At 48.5% G+C, this 13897-nt stretch overlaps 1 protein-coding gene across 6 annotated transcripts in view; it reads left to right on the top strand.

The window, feature by feature from the left end:
* Positions 1-13897, top strand: part of Gas7 (growth arrest specific 7) — a 233017-nt gene that overhangs the window by 133838 nt on the left and 85282 nt on the right. For 4 of the 6 annotated variants that reach the window (XM_052756809.1, XM_052756815.1, XM_052756810.1 and 1 more), the window contains exon 2: positions 11920-12040. In XM_052756809.1, coding sequence (XP_052612769.1) covers positions 11920-12040 — 121 coding nt within the window. Of the gene's footprint in view, positions 1-5065; positions 5211-11919; positions 12041-13897 lie in introns of those variants that run through there. The other 2 variants (XM_052756812.1, XM_052756811.1) reach the window with 1 other exon arrangement.

The raw sequence follows: 13897 nt of genomic DNA, 5'->3' as shown, positions 1-13897 counted from the left end.
GACTATTGCTATGAGGTGAGACGCTCTGCGTTTGGTCCCTTCTGTGTACAGCCCTTTTTTTGTTGTTTATGTTATGACTTAGTGCTGTATCCTCTGACCTCTAAAACTGTGGGCCAAATAAACCTGCTTTCTTCTTTAAATACCTCATCTCAAGGTATTTTGTCTCATCAATACAACACGGTACACAGAATCACGCAGGCTTCCTCAGCTGACATGCAGAGGCTGGCCCAGGCTGCTAGGAGCAGACTACCTTGCCTATTTAAATTGTTTTAAAGCATCGGGACCACACAGACATGAGTTGTAGGACCAAGCAGACAGCTTCCTCTGGGTCTCCCCCACAAAGGCTTCAAGATGGGGAAACGGTTCGGTCCTATTGCTAGCGGAGGTTGTTCTCTGTTTTCAGGAGTACTTGTTGGATGCCTCCTCCCCTCAGGTCCTATGCCTTCAGGTACCGGCTCAAAGAGGCAGGAGTAAATCTTACATCAACAGCAAAGTTGTGCCACTTGGTCATTGCTGAGGTTCTGCTAGAAGCAGCATTCATAGAAAAGGTGTCTTTCATCTGTTGTTACCCTGTGTGGTGGCCCTGAGCAGGTGGCAGCAGCAGAAAGGACTCGCCGGCTCAGACAAGAAGTAGTCAGGCATTCTGGGCTTGCGTTGCCTGTTAATTGGCCTAGAACCTGTATTAATCGGTCCTTGCATACTACATCGGCAGGTTCAATGACCCTAAAGACTGATGGTCTCGGTGGCTTCTTGGTAAAAACTGGAGGGGAACCTCATGCATGCGACCCCGTTCCACCTAGGGACCAGCCAAAGGTGCTTATCAGATGTAGGCTCGTTGAGACTCAGCCCAGAAGATGGCCTCACCACTCTTCACTGAGGACTTTTCTGAGGCTGGGGCAACCCAAACAGGAGGCAAACAGGGGTGGCAAATGAGGTATTCACAGAGCTCTGGCTTCCTGCTGGGTTTTCCCTCAACCCCAGCTTGTCCAACCTCAGTGGACACCTGGACTCAGAATCCCCTGTAGAAACTGGCTGTCCATGCTGTTGTTGGGATGCTTTGGTCTTCAGGAAGGAGACAACCAGACACCGAATACCAGGGGCATGAAAGAGGGAGCCAACTGGGCAGAGTCGGGCTTTGCAGGAGGAAGCTGGAGAATACAGAGGGTTGTTTGAGACAGGAGTGCACTGTGTAGCTTAGCCATCCTCTTGGCTAGCTTTGAACTTACGGTCCTCCTGCCTTGGCCATCCAAGTACTAGGATTCCAGATGTGTACTACTATGTCTCAGAAGGAGAATTTTTTTTAGGAAACCAGTTTAGTTAATTTTGTGTTGTAACTGGTTCTGAATAAAGAAAACAGAGCAAGGTTTATCTAGGTCACAGTTTTGGAGGTCTGGAAGTCCAGCGCTGGCATTAGCTTCTGATAAGGCCTTATGCTAAATCATAATACGAAGGATGTCATGTGGAGGATGTGTGTGTGTGTGTGTGTGTGTGTGTGTGTGTGTGTGTTTGTGTGTGTGTGACAGACAGAGACAGAGAGTCAGGGACACAGAGAGAGTTGTCACACAATGAAAGAAGCAAGAAGAGCTGCCTGAGAAAGCTGAGCTCTTTATAACCATCAATCCAATCCCAAGGTACCCAATCCAGTCCCAGGAGACAGGGATGGTGCCTCCCAAAGACCTGATGGCCTCCCACTACACCCCACCTCTTAAAGGTCCCACAACCTTTCAGCATCATTCCCCTGGGGGCTGTGCTTCCAGAGAATGAAACTTTAGGGGACAAACCAGAGCAGATAGCAGGAAGGACAAGAGCCTACTTCTGTCTCCACAGGGTCCTCACTTTGGTTTTCTCTCGCCTCTTGATAGTTTCTGGTATTACTTAGACTGTTTGTCACTTGTTTTCCCCCTCTATATAAACAACAATTTGCAAATTTAATTGTGTAACAGAATTTATAATTATACATATATTTAGTTTGTGTGTGTGTGTGTGTGTGTGTGTGTGTGTGTGTGTGTGTGTGTGTGTGTGTGTGTAGTGCAGTGCATATGTACGGGTGTGTTTAGGAGGTCAGAGGACATATTTCCTGAGTCAGTTCTTGCCTTGTTGAGGCGGGGTGTCTCTTGTCTTGGCCACAGAACTGCATTGCATACTCCAGGCTGGCTGTTGCTTAGTTAGAGTTTCTGTTACTATGATAAAAAATGCTGTGACCAAAAGCAGCTTGGGGAGGAAAGGGTTTATTTCATGTTATCTTTCTGCTTCACGGTCTATCATCAAGAGAAGTCAGAGCAGAACTCAAGGCAGGAACCTGGAGGCAGGACCTGATGCAGAGGTCATGACAGAGTGCTGCTTACTGGCTTGCTCCCCATGGCTTTTTTATACTACTCAGGACAGCTAAGGGATGGCCCCACCCACAGTGAGATGGGCCCTCCCACATTGATTGCCAATCAAGAAAATACCCTGCAGGCCTGCCTATGAACAGTTCCACAGAGGCATTTTCTCCATTGAGAGTCCTCCCCAGATCGCTCTAACTTGGGTCAAGTTGCTATAAAACTGACCAACACGCTGGTCCATGAGCTTTTGGGCAATTCTCCTGTCTCTGCCTCCCATCTTGTCATAGAAATGCTGGGATTATGGATGCATGCCACCACATCCAACTTTTTATGTGGGCTCCTGGGATCAAACTTGGGTTGTCAAACTTTTAGGGATAGCACAGTTAGCGATTGAGTCATCTCCCTGGGCCTTTTTATAAGTGTGCCATATGCAGGTGTGCTTACCTGTGCAAGCACACGTGAAGGCCAGAGGATGATATCCATCCAGGTGTCCTTGTTCTGATGTTTCTCCACCTTGTCTTTAGGTCTTTAGCTCACTGATTGCCCAGGTTGGCTGGCTAGCTAGCCCCTGGGGTCTGCCTGTCTCCTCCAAGTGCTGAAATTACGGGTCTGCAACAGCTATTCTTGACTTGGATGTGAGCTCTAGGGAGCCAAACTCAGGTCCTTATGTGTGCACAGCACACACTACACCCACTGAACTATCTTCCCAGCCTTTAATACATTTTTTATCAGTTGCTTTCAGTGTTCGACCTAGGTCCCTTTCACTATGACTTCCTCTTTCTTCCCATTAGTTTCTCTTAAACTTTTGACATTGGAGAACATCTTCTAAGTACTCTGCACCCACGGGTTCCACATCCACAGGTTCCCACACCTGATCGTTAGGAATTTTTGGGAGGGAAATTGTGCTTTTACTGAACATGTATAGAGTTTATCGCCATCATTCCCTAAGCAGTGTGTGTCACTATGCCACATTTCCATTGTTTTCAGTGGCATGCTCTCAAGAAATACTTATGGCAGTTTTAGCTGGTGGCTTTCTTTGAGACAGGGTCTTGCTCTGTAGTTCTGGATGTCCCAGAACCTCTTTTGTAGTCCAGGCCTGAGACTCCCGGCACTACTCTGGACTCCACCTCCCAAGTGCTAGGATTACAGGCATAAGCCACCATGCCTGGTTCGTTAACATATGCAGGGGGATACATGTAGGTTATGGTGTAAATGCTATGTAAAGTTAGACAAGAAGATCAGGCATCTGGGGATTTGGGTATCTGTGGGGGTTCTGGAATCAGTTCCCTCTAGCTAGTGAAGGACAATTTGCCCTTTTGCTATAGGGGAAACAGGAGTGATGTTCTGAGTGAGAGTCCTTATCTATTGAAGACTCTATTTCTATCATTTTTCCTCAAAAAAGAAAGCTTGGCTGCATGTAAAATTCTAGCCCATAATAGAAGGCTCTTTTGTTTTTCTTTGACAAAGAGGTCCCACATATAGCCCAGGCTGGCCTTGAACTCAGGCATCTTCCTGCCTCCCCATTCCAGAGCACTGGGAGTAACAGGTTTGTACCGCAACACCCAACTAAAATCCATTCTGCTTTTGTTTTGTGGTTGCTGTTTTGTTTGTTTAAGACAGGGTCTTACTGTGTCACCGAGGGCAGTCCTGAATGTGCAATTCTTCTGCCCCCGCCTTGATGAAATGGCCGCCTCACATCTGTTTGAAACTCAGTTTCCAACCTTCATTCATTCATTCATTCATTCATTCAATGTTCTGGGCACTGTGCTGAGACTAAACTGTGAACAAGGGGAGTGTGTCACTGTCTTCCTGAATCACATCTATAGTTTGTTTCTCTGCGTATATGGGGCTGTTATCTCTCTGGCCTCCTTCTCCTGGCCAAGTCTCTGAATTGCTGGCTTTTCAGAAGAGCATGAAGTCACCGTCAGAGTCCAGCCTACGCCTATGAAAATGACACTTTCAGAATGCACTGTAACCCTGTCAGACATACTCTACTACCTCCATAGCCCTCTCCTGTGATTTGAATGTCTGAATAGATAGGACTGGAGAAACAGTAGCTTCACCAGCAAGACAAAGAGAGGATGCCCAGCGTTCCTGTAGACCAATCCTTGAAGCGTGGGACATCGTTGTGGGAGGCGGGGCCACCATGGGCAGCTAGCTCTGTGTGGGAGTCCTCCTACCATGAACAGGTGTCCAGCAGAAAAGAATAGCCCAGTTGGTCTAATTTTGTTTGAGAAAGGGTCTCAGTATGTAGCTCAAGCTGGCCTTGAACTTCTGGCAATCCTCCTGCCTCAGTCTTGCAGGTACCGAGATTAAATCCAGGTGTGACCAACACACCTGACCCAGTTGGGGCTGGCTCTTCCTAGTGTTTCTTTGCCACCGTGACCCCTGCTGAGCACAGACATGGCAGTAGAGACCATTGTGTCTAGGATTACTCAGAGTGTGCTAGCAATCAACTAATTGCTAGGGCCCGAATCCTTCAAGCTGCTCCCAGCCATGTCCTGGCTGCTTCTGGATGTCCAGCTGGCTACATGGTTGGGGAAGGAAGAATGTGCTGGCAAGTCCCTTTGTGGAGGAGCCTTCAAGCAGTGCCAATCACAGCACTGGGCTCATTAGCAGTCATTGTCATGGCAACGGGTCTGCCAGAAAGTGGCTCGTTAGGCTGACAACTTCAGAGGTGTTATATATAGATCTGGGTGTGGGGGGGAGAGGGGGTGCAGAGCCCTGTGGATATGCCTTTCTTTAGAGCTCCCATTGCTGCTGGGTTTGGGGTGTGAGAAGACGAGGAACGGGGGGACCTTAAAACTCTCTGATCAGCTGCTAAATCGAGTGTCTGGCGGCCACCCGTGAACACCTGCAGATAGCATTCCCCCACTGCTTCAGAAGGTAAGAGGGAGGTGCTCCCAGAAACATCCCGCAGGTGGAGAAACATCCCGCAGGTGGAGATGATGTCCCGGGATGAACTTGGATGTGAAGAGCGAAGGAGGCCCTGGGGAGCTTTGTAGAGGGGTCGGAACTTACTGGAGTCTGTAGTCTTTCTTAAAATAGTCTGTTGAAAGGGTTTTGGGTTCAGTGATAGGATCCTTCTCTTTCATAAGTAACTGTACCGCTCAGCACCGCCTTTTTACAAATCCTGTTTATTGAAATGTTAGCTTTCTTCCTGGTTTCTGTTTCAGAGGCAATGGTTTCTCTCAGTTGCTCCCACTGGTGCCGTATTGGAGTAGCTCTGTAGTGTAGTGAGTGGAGGACTCGGGGCGCAAACTGCCTTGATCTGGTGGGGAAAGCCTGGCCCCGGAGTGTTCGCACACCAGACAGTTTAGCGTGTACTGAGCCGATCACACTTGTTTTTTTGGTTTGGGTATTGTGTGCTTTGTTTGGTTTCATTTTGCTTGTTTGTTTGTTTGTGTGATGATGGATTTTTAGATGTTTCCTTTTGGGTTTTGTTTACTTTAGACAGAGTCTCACTATGTAGCCTAGCCTGGCCTCAGTCTCACCAGGTAGCCCAGGCTGACACCGAGGTGACCATCCTCCTGTCTCAATCTCCTGCATGCTGGGGTTACAGGTGTGTACCTCTGCCCCTGGATGGGGCACTTCTTCTCAAGTTTTGGGTGATGCCCCTTTACTTGATTGCTTGCTTGCTGTTTTCCAAGGGGAGCCAGACCACGATTAGGAGGAATGTTTTTTTTTTTTGATTGTGTTTAAAATAAGGAGATGGGGAAGTCAGCCGACAGCCGGGGAATGAACGTGACGCCTGGGTGAGGGTGGTGATATTTTTGCGCATCTCCTGGGAAGGCATATGCTCCTTTTGGGGACTGTGAGACAAGTAAGAGTTTTAGGCCTGAGCTGTCATTCCCCTTGTGGGAGTCATATCTCAGGTGGACAGGTACTGACATGGAGCTGAGTGTGGATTGCTGGCAGGAGATGGGCTGAAGGTAATGGCATTGGGTAACTGGACAGAATTTTCTAGAAGCAAGCCAATTTTAGTTGGTTGGTTTGATTGACTGACTGAGTGATTTTTTTGTGTGTGGGCTTGGACTGAACCCAGGGCACACTAAATCTATGCTCTACCAATGAGCTATACCCTCAGCCCAAAAGTAATAGTTTGAAGGAGTTGGTTTAACCATTTAATTATCTGTACAACATTGTGCACATTATTAGACTTCTGACTGTGACATTCCTTACTTGAAAAATAGGAATAAAAGCATCCTTAATACAGATGTTTTGTAAAGATGTATAAAGCACTTGACCCAGGGCCTTGTGTACTAAAGACATTTAGGGGTAGGAGTCCTTATAGATACATAGAAATCAGACCTGTGCTCAGATCTTTCTGGAGACCCATAGTAGACTAAGACTCCTTTGGGTTTCTTTCTTTTTTTTTCTGTTTGTTTCATTGCTATGGTGGAGATTGGACCCAGGTCCATAAACATACTAAGTAAGTCCTGTACCACAGAGCTACATTCTCAGTCTTTGGTATTTGAAGGCAGAGTGTCACTGTGTATCTCAAACTGGCCTTGAACAGGTGATTCTCCTGCCTCAGATTCCTGAGTACCAAGATTACAGATGTGTGAGCATCTAACTTGGACAAGGATTTTGAGGTGGTCTCCAAATCTTCTTGATATTACATATGAAGTAGGGTAGGTACAAGTGTTTCTAGCACCCTTATCTACACTGGCCCAAATGAAAACAATGCAGGTGTCCATCAGAGCGCCAATGTATAAACAGATGTGCCGTGTGTAGTCAGGCAGTGTAATATCACACCGAAGAATTTAAAAAAAAAAATGTGCTGCCTAGTGTGACACCACAAATGATCTTTACCCCTATTTGGAGGAGGCACAAAAGGCTGATACCTTCCCTCATATCCTCAGGGGATGAACTTTTGTGTAGACTTAAGCATGTTGTTTCTTGAACAAGTGAGGGGAGAGTGGGAAGGATTGAAAGCCATCCTTGCACTCTGGCCTGGGGATGGCTCCTTCCAGAGGCAAAGGCAGGGTTTTCTAATTCCACCAGAGGCATCCTGTGTGCTGCACTCAGAATGCCTCGCCTAGCAGGGACCTTCTCCACCAGCAGCCCGCTCTGCTCCCTCTGATCTTATCTACTGCGGTACCTCTCTGCTTTTCCTTCCTCTTCCCATTGGAAAGAGCCAAGAGATCTGAGGAGAGGGGCCACAGGAGCCAGGGAAGGAAGGTGTCGCAGTTAGATTTCTATTGCTGTGATGAAACATGAAGAGCAATATTAACTTGGAGGGGAAAAGGGTTTATTTCAGTGTACAACTCTCAGGTCACACTCCATCATGAAGGGAAGTCAGGGCAGGAACCTGGAAGTAGGAACTGAAGCAGAGACCATGGAGGAGTACTGATTACTGGCTTGCTCCTCATGACATGCTCAGACTTATAAAAACCAGGATAACCAGCCCAGGTGGGTAGTGCAACCCACAGGGAGCTGGGCCCTCCCACATCAATCATAAATAAAGAAAATGCACCACAGGCTTTCCCACAGACCAATCTAGTAGGGGTCATTTTCTCAGTTGAGGTCCCCTCTCCCAAATAGCCCTGGGGTATGTCAAGTGACATAAAACAAGTTAGCAGAGACAAAAGGACTTTTTTTTTTCAGAGTTGAGGACCGAACCCAGGGCCTTGCAGGGCCTTGTGCTTGCTAGGCAAGTGCTCTACCACTGAGCTAAATCCCCAACCCGACAAAAGAACTTAACTAGGGAGAGAACTAATTAGAGAAGAAATTCAAGGGAGTCCTTAATTACTAGGTGATCATCCCCATGCTACCCTTTTTGGTGGCTGTGGGCAGCTGCCTCAGAAGGCCACCTGCTCCTGCCCCTCTGAAACTGCAAGAATGAGGAGCACTGATGCTTTGGGACTCTTAAATGCAGAGTGGCAGGCAATGATGTTAAAATTTTGCCTTTACATATTCTTTAAAGTTTTATTTTTAGTTTATGCATATGAGTGCTTACCTGCATGTATGTCTGTGCATCACATGTATCCAATACCTATGGAGCCCAAAAGAGGACATCAAATCCCCTGGAACCAGAGTTATAGGTGGCTTTTGTTTGTTTTGTGAGCCATCTTGTGGGTTCTGAGAACCAAACCTGGGTCCTCTGCAAGAGCAGCCAGTGCTGTTAACTGCTGAGCCGTCTCTCCAGCCCTGCTGTATGTTCTTCAAAGACAGTTTTTTATTGTGATAAAAAATATGTAAAGTTGGCCATGCATAACATTTATGCACTCACTGTATGTTGTGTAGCCACGACATCTTCCTAGTTTAGACCATTTTCACACACACACACACACACACACACACACACAGAGAGAGAGAGAGAGAGAGAGAGAGAGAGAGAGAGAGAGAGAGAAACCCTGTATCCATCTTCTCTTCCCACCCACAGCCCTCTGAAGTCACTAGCATAGTCTATGACATTGCCTGCTCTGGACGTAATGGAATGAGACCACATGTGGTCTTTGTCATCTGACTTCTTTCATGATGTTTTTAAGGCCCAGCCATGATGTTGTGAGAATAAGGACCCTATTCCTTTTCATTTCTGAGTAATTTTCCAGCATGTGGCTATCCCGTGTTTTATTCATGTCCTCAAGGATGGTCCTTTATGTTGTCTCCATGTTTGGTCCTTGTGAATACTTCTGCCCTGGTTGTTCATGTACAACGTGTTGGGATGCTTGTTTTCAGTCCTGAGGGGAGAGGTCTCCCCAGCTGTCTCCAGCATCTTTTGACTCCTGATTTGTGGGTGGTGAGCTATTGAGAAGGACTTTTTCCTAAGAAAGAAAAAGGCAAGAGGGCTGCAGCTGGTTCCGGAGATGAAGACCAGGCAGTCAGATGGCGAGCACGGAGGGCCACCGTGACTGTGTTTCATGTGTGTGGAGACCACCCTCAGCACAGCATGGCATCCAGATTAAGAACTAAGCCCAGCCAGTGGGTGCTCTCCCACCCATTTTGTGCCCTCCCTGGCTCAGTACTATGGTATCTCCCCAAAGGTCCCTGTACTCCCTAGATAGGGGAAACCTCAGGACACTGTATAGTCACCCATATCCTCATGTGTAAACTGAGGCTTCCTATGAGCTCACTGGGTTATACAGATAGATTAACCAGAATCATTCTAAAGAGAAAGGGACTAGGACACTGAAGAGGGTCAGGCTGCTTACAATTCCGTCAAAGCTGGAGCTCTGGGGCATCCCAAGACTCAGTTCACTCACTCTCTGGCCCACAGAACTCCCTGACCAGCCTTCCAACATCAGTCAGCTCCAGAGGGTGTTGACCTCCCTTTCAAGTGTTTCTCCCATAGTCTTGACCCCAGAAGCCTCAGAGAACAACCATTGAGGGTGACATTTCAGAGATGGAGAAGGGGCAGTTGGAAGGGAGATCAGTGTGTCTGCCTGGACTTCATCTCTCAGGGGACGGAGCCTAGGAGATCTCATCTCTGTTCCCCTTCCAGTGAGAATCCCCCATCTCTTGGTGGTGGTCCCTCTTCTGGCTTCTGGGTGAGTTACTGTGGATCTCCACAGCCCACAGCATGCTCCATACCTGGGCCAACATTAGCGCCTTTTTGTTTCATTGCTGTGGAAATAGCCTGACTGAGTCACTTGCCTGAGGTCAAGTGTGGCTGTGTGACTGAGGTAGGGTTGGCACCAGGGGTGCTTTGAGCCTGAAGCTGTTTACGCTGAGTCCCAGGATCCTCTCTGGGCAATGCCCTCCTGTGAGCTTCAGAGCCTTGCTCAACCCACTTCAACCGCTTCCCATGGACCCCTCTGTGGTACTCCTTGATGTTAGACTCAAGGAAAGATGACCAGCCATCTCATCCTCTGGTTCTACAAGACTCTCCAGCAAAGCAACTCCTCTTCAGCACCCTCCTCCCACTCCTCACCCTGCTACCACATTATTCCCAAGGCCCTATGTGTACATGATTCTCTCTCTCTCTCCCCCTCTTCCCTCCTCCATACCTCCCTTGCTTTCTTCTTCTCATTCATTAACCCTTGGTTTTCTGAGACAGGGCCTTCCTATATAGTAGCCTAGACTGGCCTCAGACTCGTGATTCTCCCACCTCATCCTCCTGAGTGCTGGAATCACAGGCCCGCATCATCACACCCTGTTCCTCGCTCACACTTTGCTCCTCATTATACTATTTGTATTGCCTGTATTCTGGCCGTCTTCCAGGCCAAGAGATGCTAGAGTGGTTGGTGTTTGGGGCCGGTCTCTCTTGCTCCCGGGTTCGTTTGTGCTTAGCATATAGTCTATGCTGGCGGCAAGGAGGACAGCATACTACTTTCAGCCTGGCTACTGTGTACCTCGCCATCGCCTGTCTAGAGCACAGTCTTCCATGCAAAATCAAAGAGGTGCTGTGGCCCAGCAGGTGCCTGTGCGGGAGACACACGCATCTGAGCACAGAGAACAGTTGTGAGAACTCGTGGCACGCACCGGGGCCACCCAGAGGCCTGAGGGAGGCCATGTTTACTCCCAGCAGCCCCTGGGATTTGCTCATTCCTCTTGTGGTACAAAGGCCACCGTAAGAAGCTGAGACAAAGCTCTCTCTGGGCTGGCTGGAGAGGGGCCTCAGAGCACACACTTCATTGCTCTGGCTTCAGCCATTATCCTGTTTTTCTAAATATTGGTCATCCAGGACCCAAAGAGCCGCTCAAAGAGCATGGCAGGAAACACCGAGGGCACTGAGGAGCTGGTGGCCCTTTGTGTTTCTAAACAGGTTTTGCTGAGAAATTCTCGGCCTCCTGTAGCTGCAACTCTGATTTTTATCAATTTACCTCCTCCAAAAGGCACAGCCATTGTGTGGGCTAATTTGGATCCTCTGTCTTTATTTTTAAATGTTCTTTAGCTGAGAACCTTTATTTCTGTGTTTATTGGAGATTTACATGGGAAAGATAAGTAAGAGGAAAAAAAGATAAAAATTGCCTGTAAGCCCACCACTGAGGGATCACAGACGCAGTTACAGCGTGTGCCCGCCTTCCGCCTAGTGCGCCGTCTTACGTAGTCTTCTGTTTCTTAAGACAGATGTTACTCTGCACGGTCACAAGAATCAAGCTTACGGTGCCTTGCTTTGTCTTAAAATTTCCCGGTTCCCTTTGCCACAGTGACAGGAGAGAAACCCCGACCCAGCTCTCACAGACTCTCAACGTTATTATAGAATGGTTTACACCTCGTTCTGCCGCAGCTTGCATTAATTACTTCTGCTAGGTTTGCACAGCAGGCCTAGGGCTGTGTTGGCTGCTGCACTCAGTGGTCCTGCCGAGTGTAGACTGCACAGCCCACCGTGGGTGTAGACTGCACAGTCCACCGCGGGTATAGATTGCACAGTCCACAGAGGGTCATGTGGAGTGACAGGGCCCCTGGGAAGCACAGCACCCTGTGATTGAGCTTTTTTCAGGGTCTGACAGAGAAGGAGGTCAGCAGTTCTGTCAGCTCTGGGTGGGGCCGTGCCTTCTGTGAGGGGCACCTCAGACTGCCTGTCACCTGCCCCGAGAGAGGCCTGCAGGTCAGGCTATCCCCATTGGGAGATTCCAACGTGATTTTGTGGTTTGAAACAGTTGTGAAAATGGCAAGTCTGTCTGACCCTTTCCTCCCTCTCCAACAGAAGCCTGGGATGGTCCCCCCTCCGCCGGGAGAGGAGAGCCAGACGGTCATCCTTCCACCTGGCTGGCACAGCTACTTGTCCCCTCAGGGCCGCCGTTACTATGTCAACACGACTACCAATGGTGAGTCTCACTCCGGAACAGCCCTTTCTAACCCTCAGATGTCTGCCTCTTCCTAGGGGTGCTTTTCTCCCCCACTCTACACCCTCTGGTTTGGGGGCCTTTCTTGTTAAATTTGACTCGAGGAAAGGTAGCTTGGCGTCTTAACCCTCTGGTTCTAAAACTGTTTACCATATCCCAGAGGGCTCCAGTAGAGTCCTGCTCATCCCCGGGGCTGGGTGTTGGGGCCTGGGTCTGCATTCTGGAAGCAGCTTCAGGGGACAGCTGTACCTCAAGATTCCCCCAATCCCTGACACTTCACATCCACCTTCATTGAGCTCAACCTTAGGATCTAGGACTGAACGGTTCAGAAATGACCTCAGAGGCTAGTCCAACAGGTCAATGTAATCTATATTGTCTAGGGACTGTACTAATGGAACTGAAGATTCAGAGGCTGTAAATTCTCTCCCTGATTTTACTGTAACACCCTTTTCTCAACTGAAGTATCTCACTGGCTGTTTTGTGGATTGTCCATTTGGAAATGGTGGGGCTATGTGCGGACCATTCATCCTCTCTCTTAGCACTGAGTCTCTGCCTTCCACCTCTGTCTTCTCCATACTCTTTCCTTTCTTTTCCCCTCCCCTTCTCTCTTCTCTTCTCTTCTCTCCTTGTTCTTTTGAAACAGGGTCTCATTTGGTAGGCTAGGCCGGCCTGGAATTCACCGTGTAGCCCAGGCTGGTCTTGAATGCATGCTAGTTCTCCTGTGACAACCTCCCAGGAGCTAGGATTCGAAGGCTATATTCAGCCACCCAGCCACTCCCCACATACCTCTGAGCTGAATGGGACTGGAGCTCCATGCTCCAAAGAGTTACATTCTCCTGGACCTCCCAAATGACTCCAGGACCCCAAATGTGGAGATGGTTCTACAATGCTGTGCTGTACAGCTAGTCTTGGCACAAGTTAAGCAGGACACTGCTCAGGTTGAGGGCAGAAGTATAAGGAAAGCCAGCTGAGAAGTCTTGACCTCCTATATCCCCAAGGACTGTACCTCAAGAAAACCAGGAGAAGCAACAGAAGGGAAATTAGACTTGGTGGGCATTGCAGACACATGTGCCAAGGCAGAATGTGGCTGTCTACCTGTTGGTTCCAATATTGGCCTCTCTTATGTCTTCTGTGCCCATCTGACTCCAAAACTCTATCTTGTCACCTGGGACAGGGAGGTTATTAACACGATTAATGATTTTGAACCTGCACTAAGAGGAGGGGTCCCAGAGAGAGGACAGCCAGCAGCCATCTAGAGGGGGACACAGAGAAGCTGACAGCTGCTACTTTGGATAGCTGGCTTGTGCATACCACAAGCACCCTAACCTGCAGACTCAGCAGGGTGTTCCCCTTGAAGATAGGTGGCCAGGGTTTCTAGGAAAAGGGAAGTGGGGCTGTTTTTAACTGTTCTAATCTCACACTTCCTCAAAACAAACCCTTGAGCAGCTTTGCCCTGCTCAGGGAGCCTGGATGTTTCAGAGGTGCATGCGGCTGCTTGAATGTGCTTCCTCCTGGGGAGCGGCTGCTTCAGTGCGGTTCCCCAGGGGAGTGGGTGTCTGCACACAGATCTCCATCTGTGTAGTGCAGAGTTTGGATGGGATGAGCTCAAGAGCAAAATTTAGGTGGATTTGTTCTTGTCTCAAATTAGCCAGTCTGTTGCAAAGGGGAATAGATAACGTGCCTTTCTAGAGTCTCTCTCTCTCTCTCTCTCTCTCTCTCTCTCTCTCTCTCTCTCTCTCTGTCTCTCTCTCTCTCTCTCTCTCTCACACACACACACACACACACACACACACACACACACACACACACACACACACACCTCAGTAAAAGAATGGTATG

The sequence above is a fragment of the Peromyscus californicus genome, unplaced genomic scaffold (genome assembly GCF_007827085.1).
Source record: "Peromyscus californicus insignis strain IS unplaced genomic scaffold, ASM782708v3 Scaffold_3__1_contigs__length_106647218, whole genome shotgun sequence".
NCBI lineage: Eukaryota > Metazoa > Chordata > Mammalia > Rodentia > Cricetidae > Peromyscus > Peromyscus californicus.
This window is presented reverse-complemented; position numbering and strand designations above follow the sequence as displayed.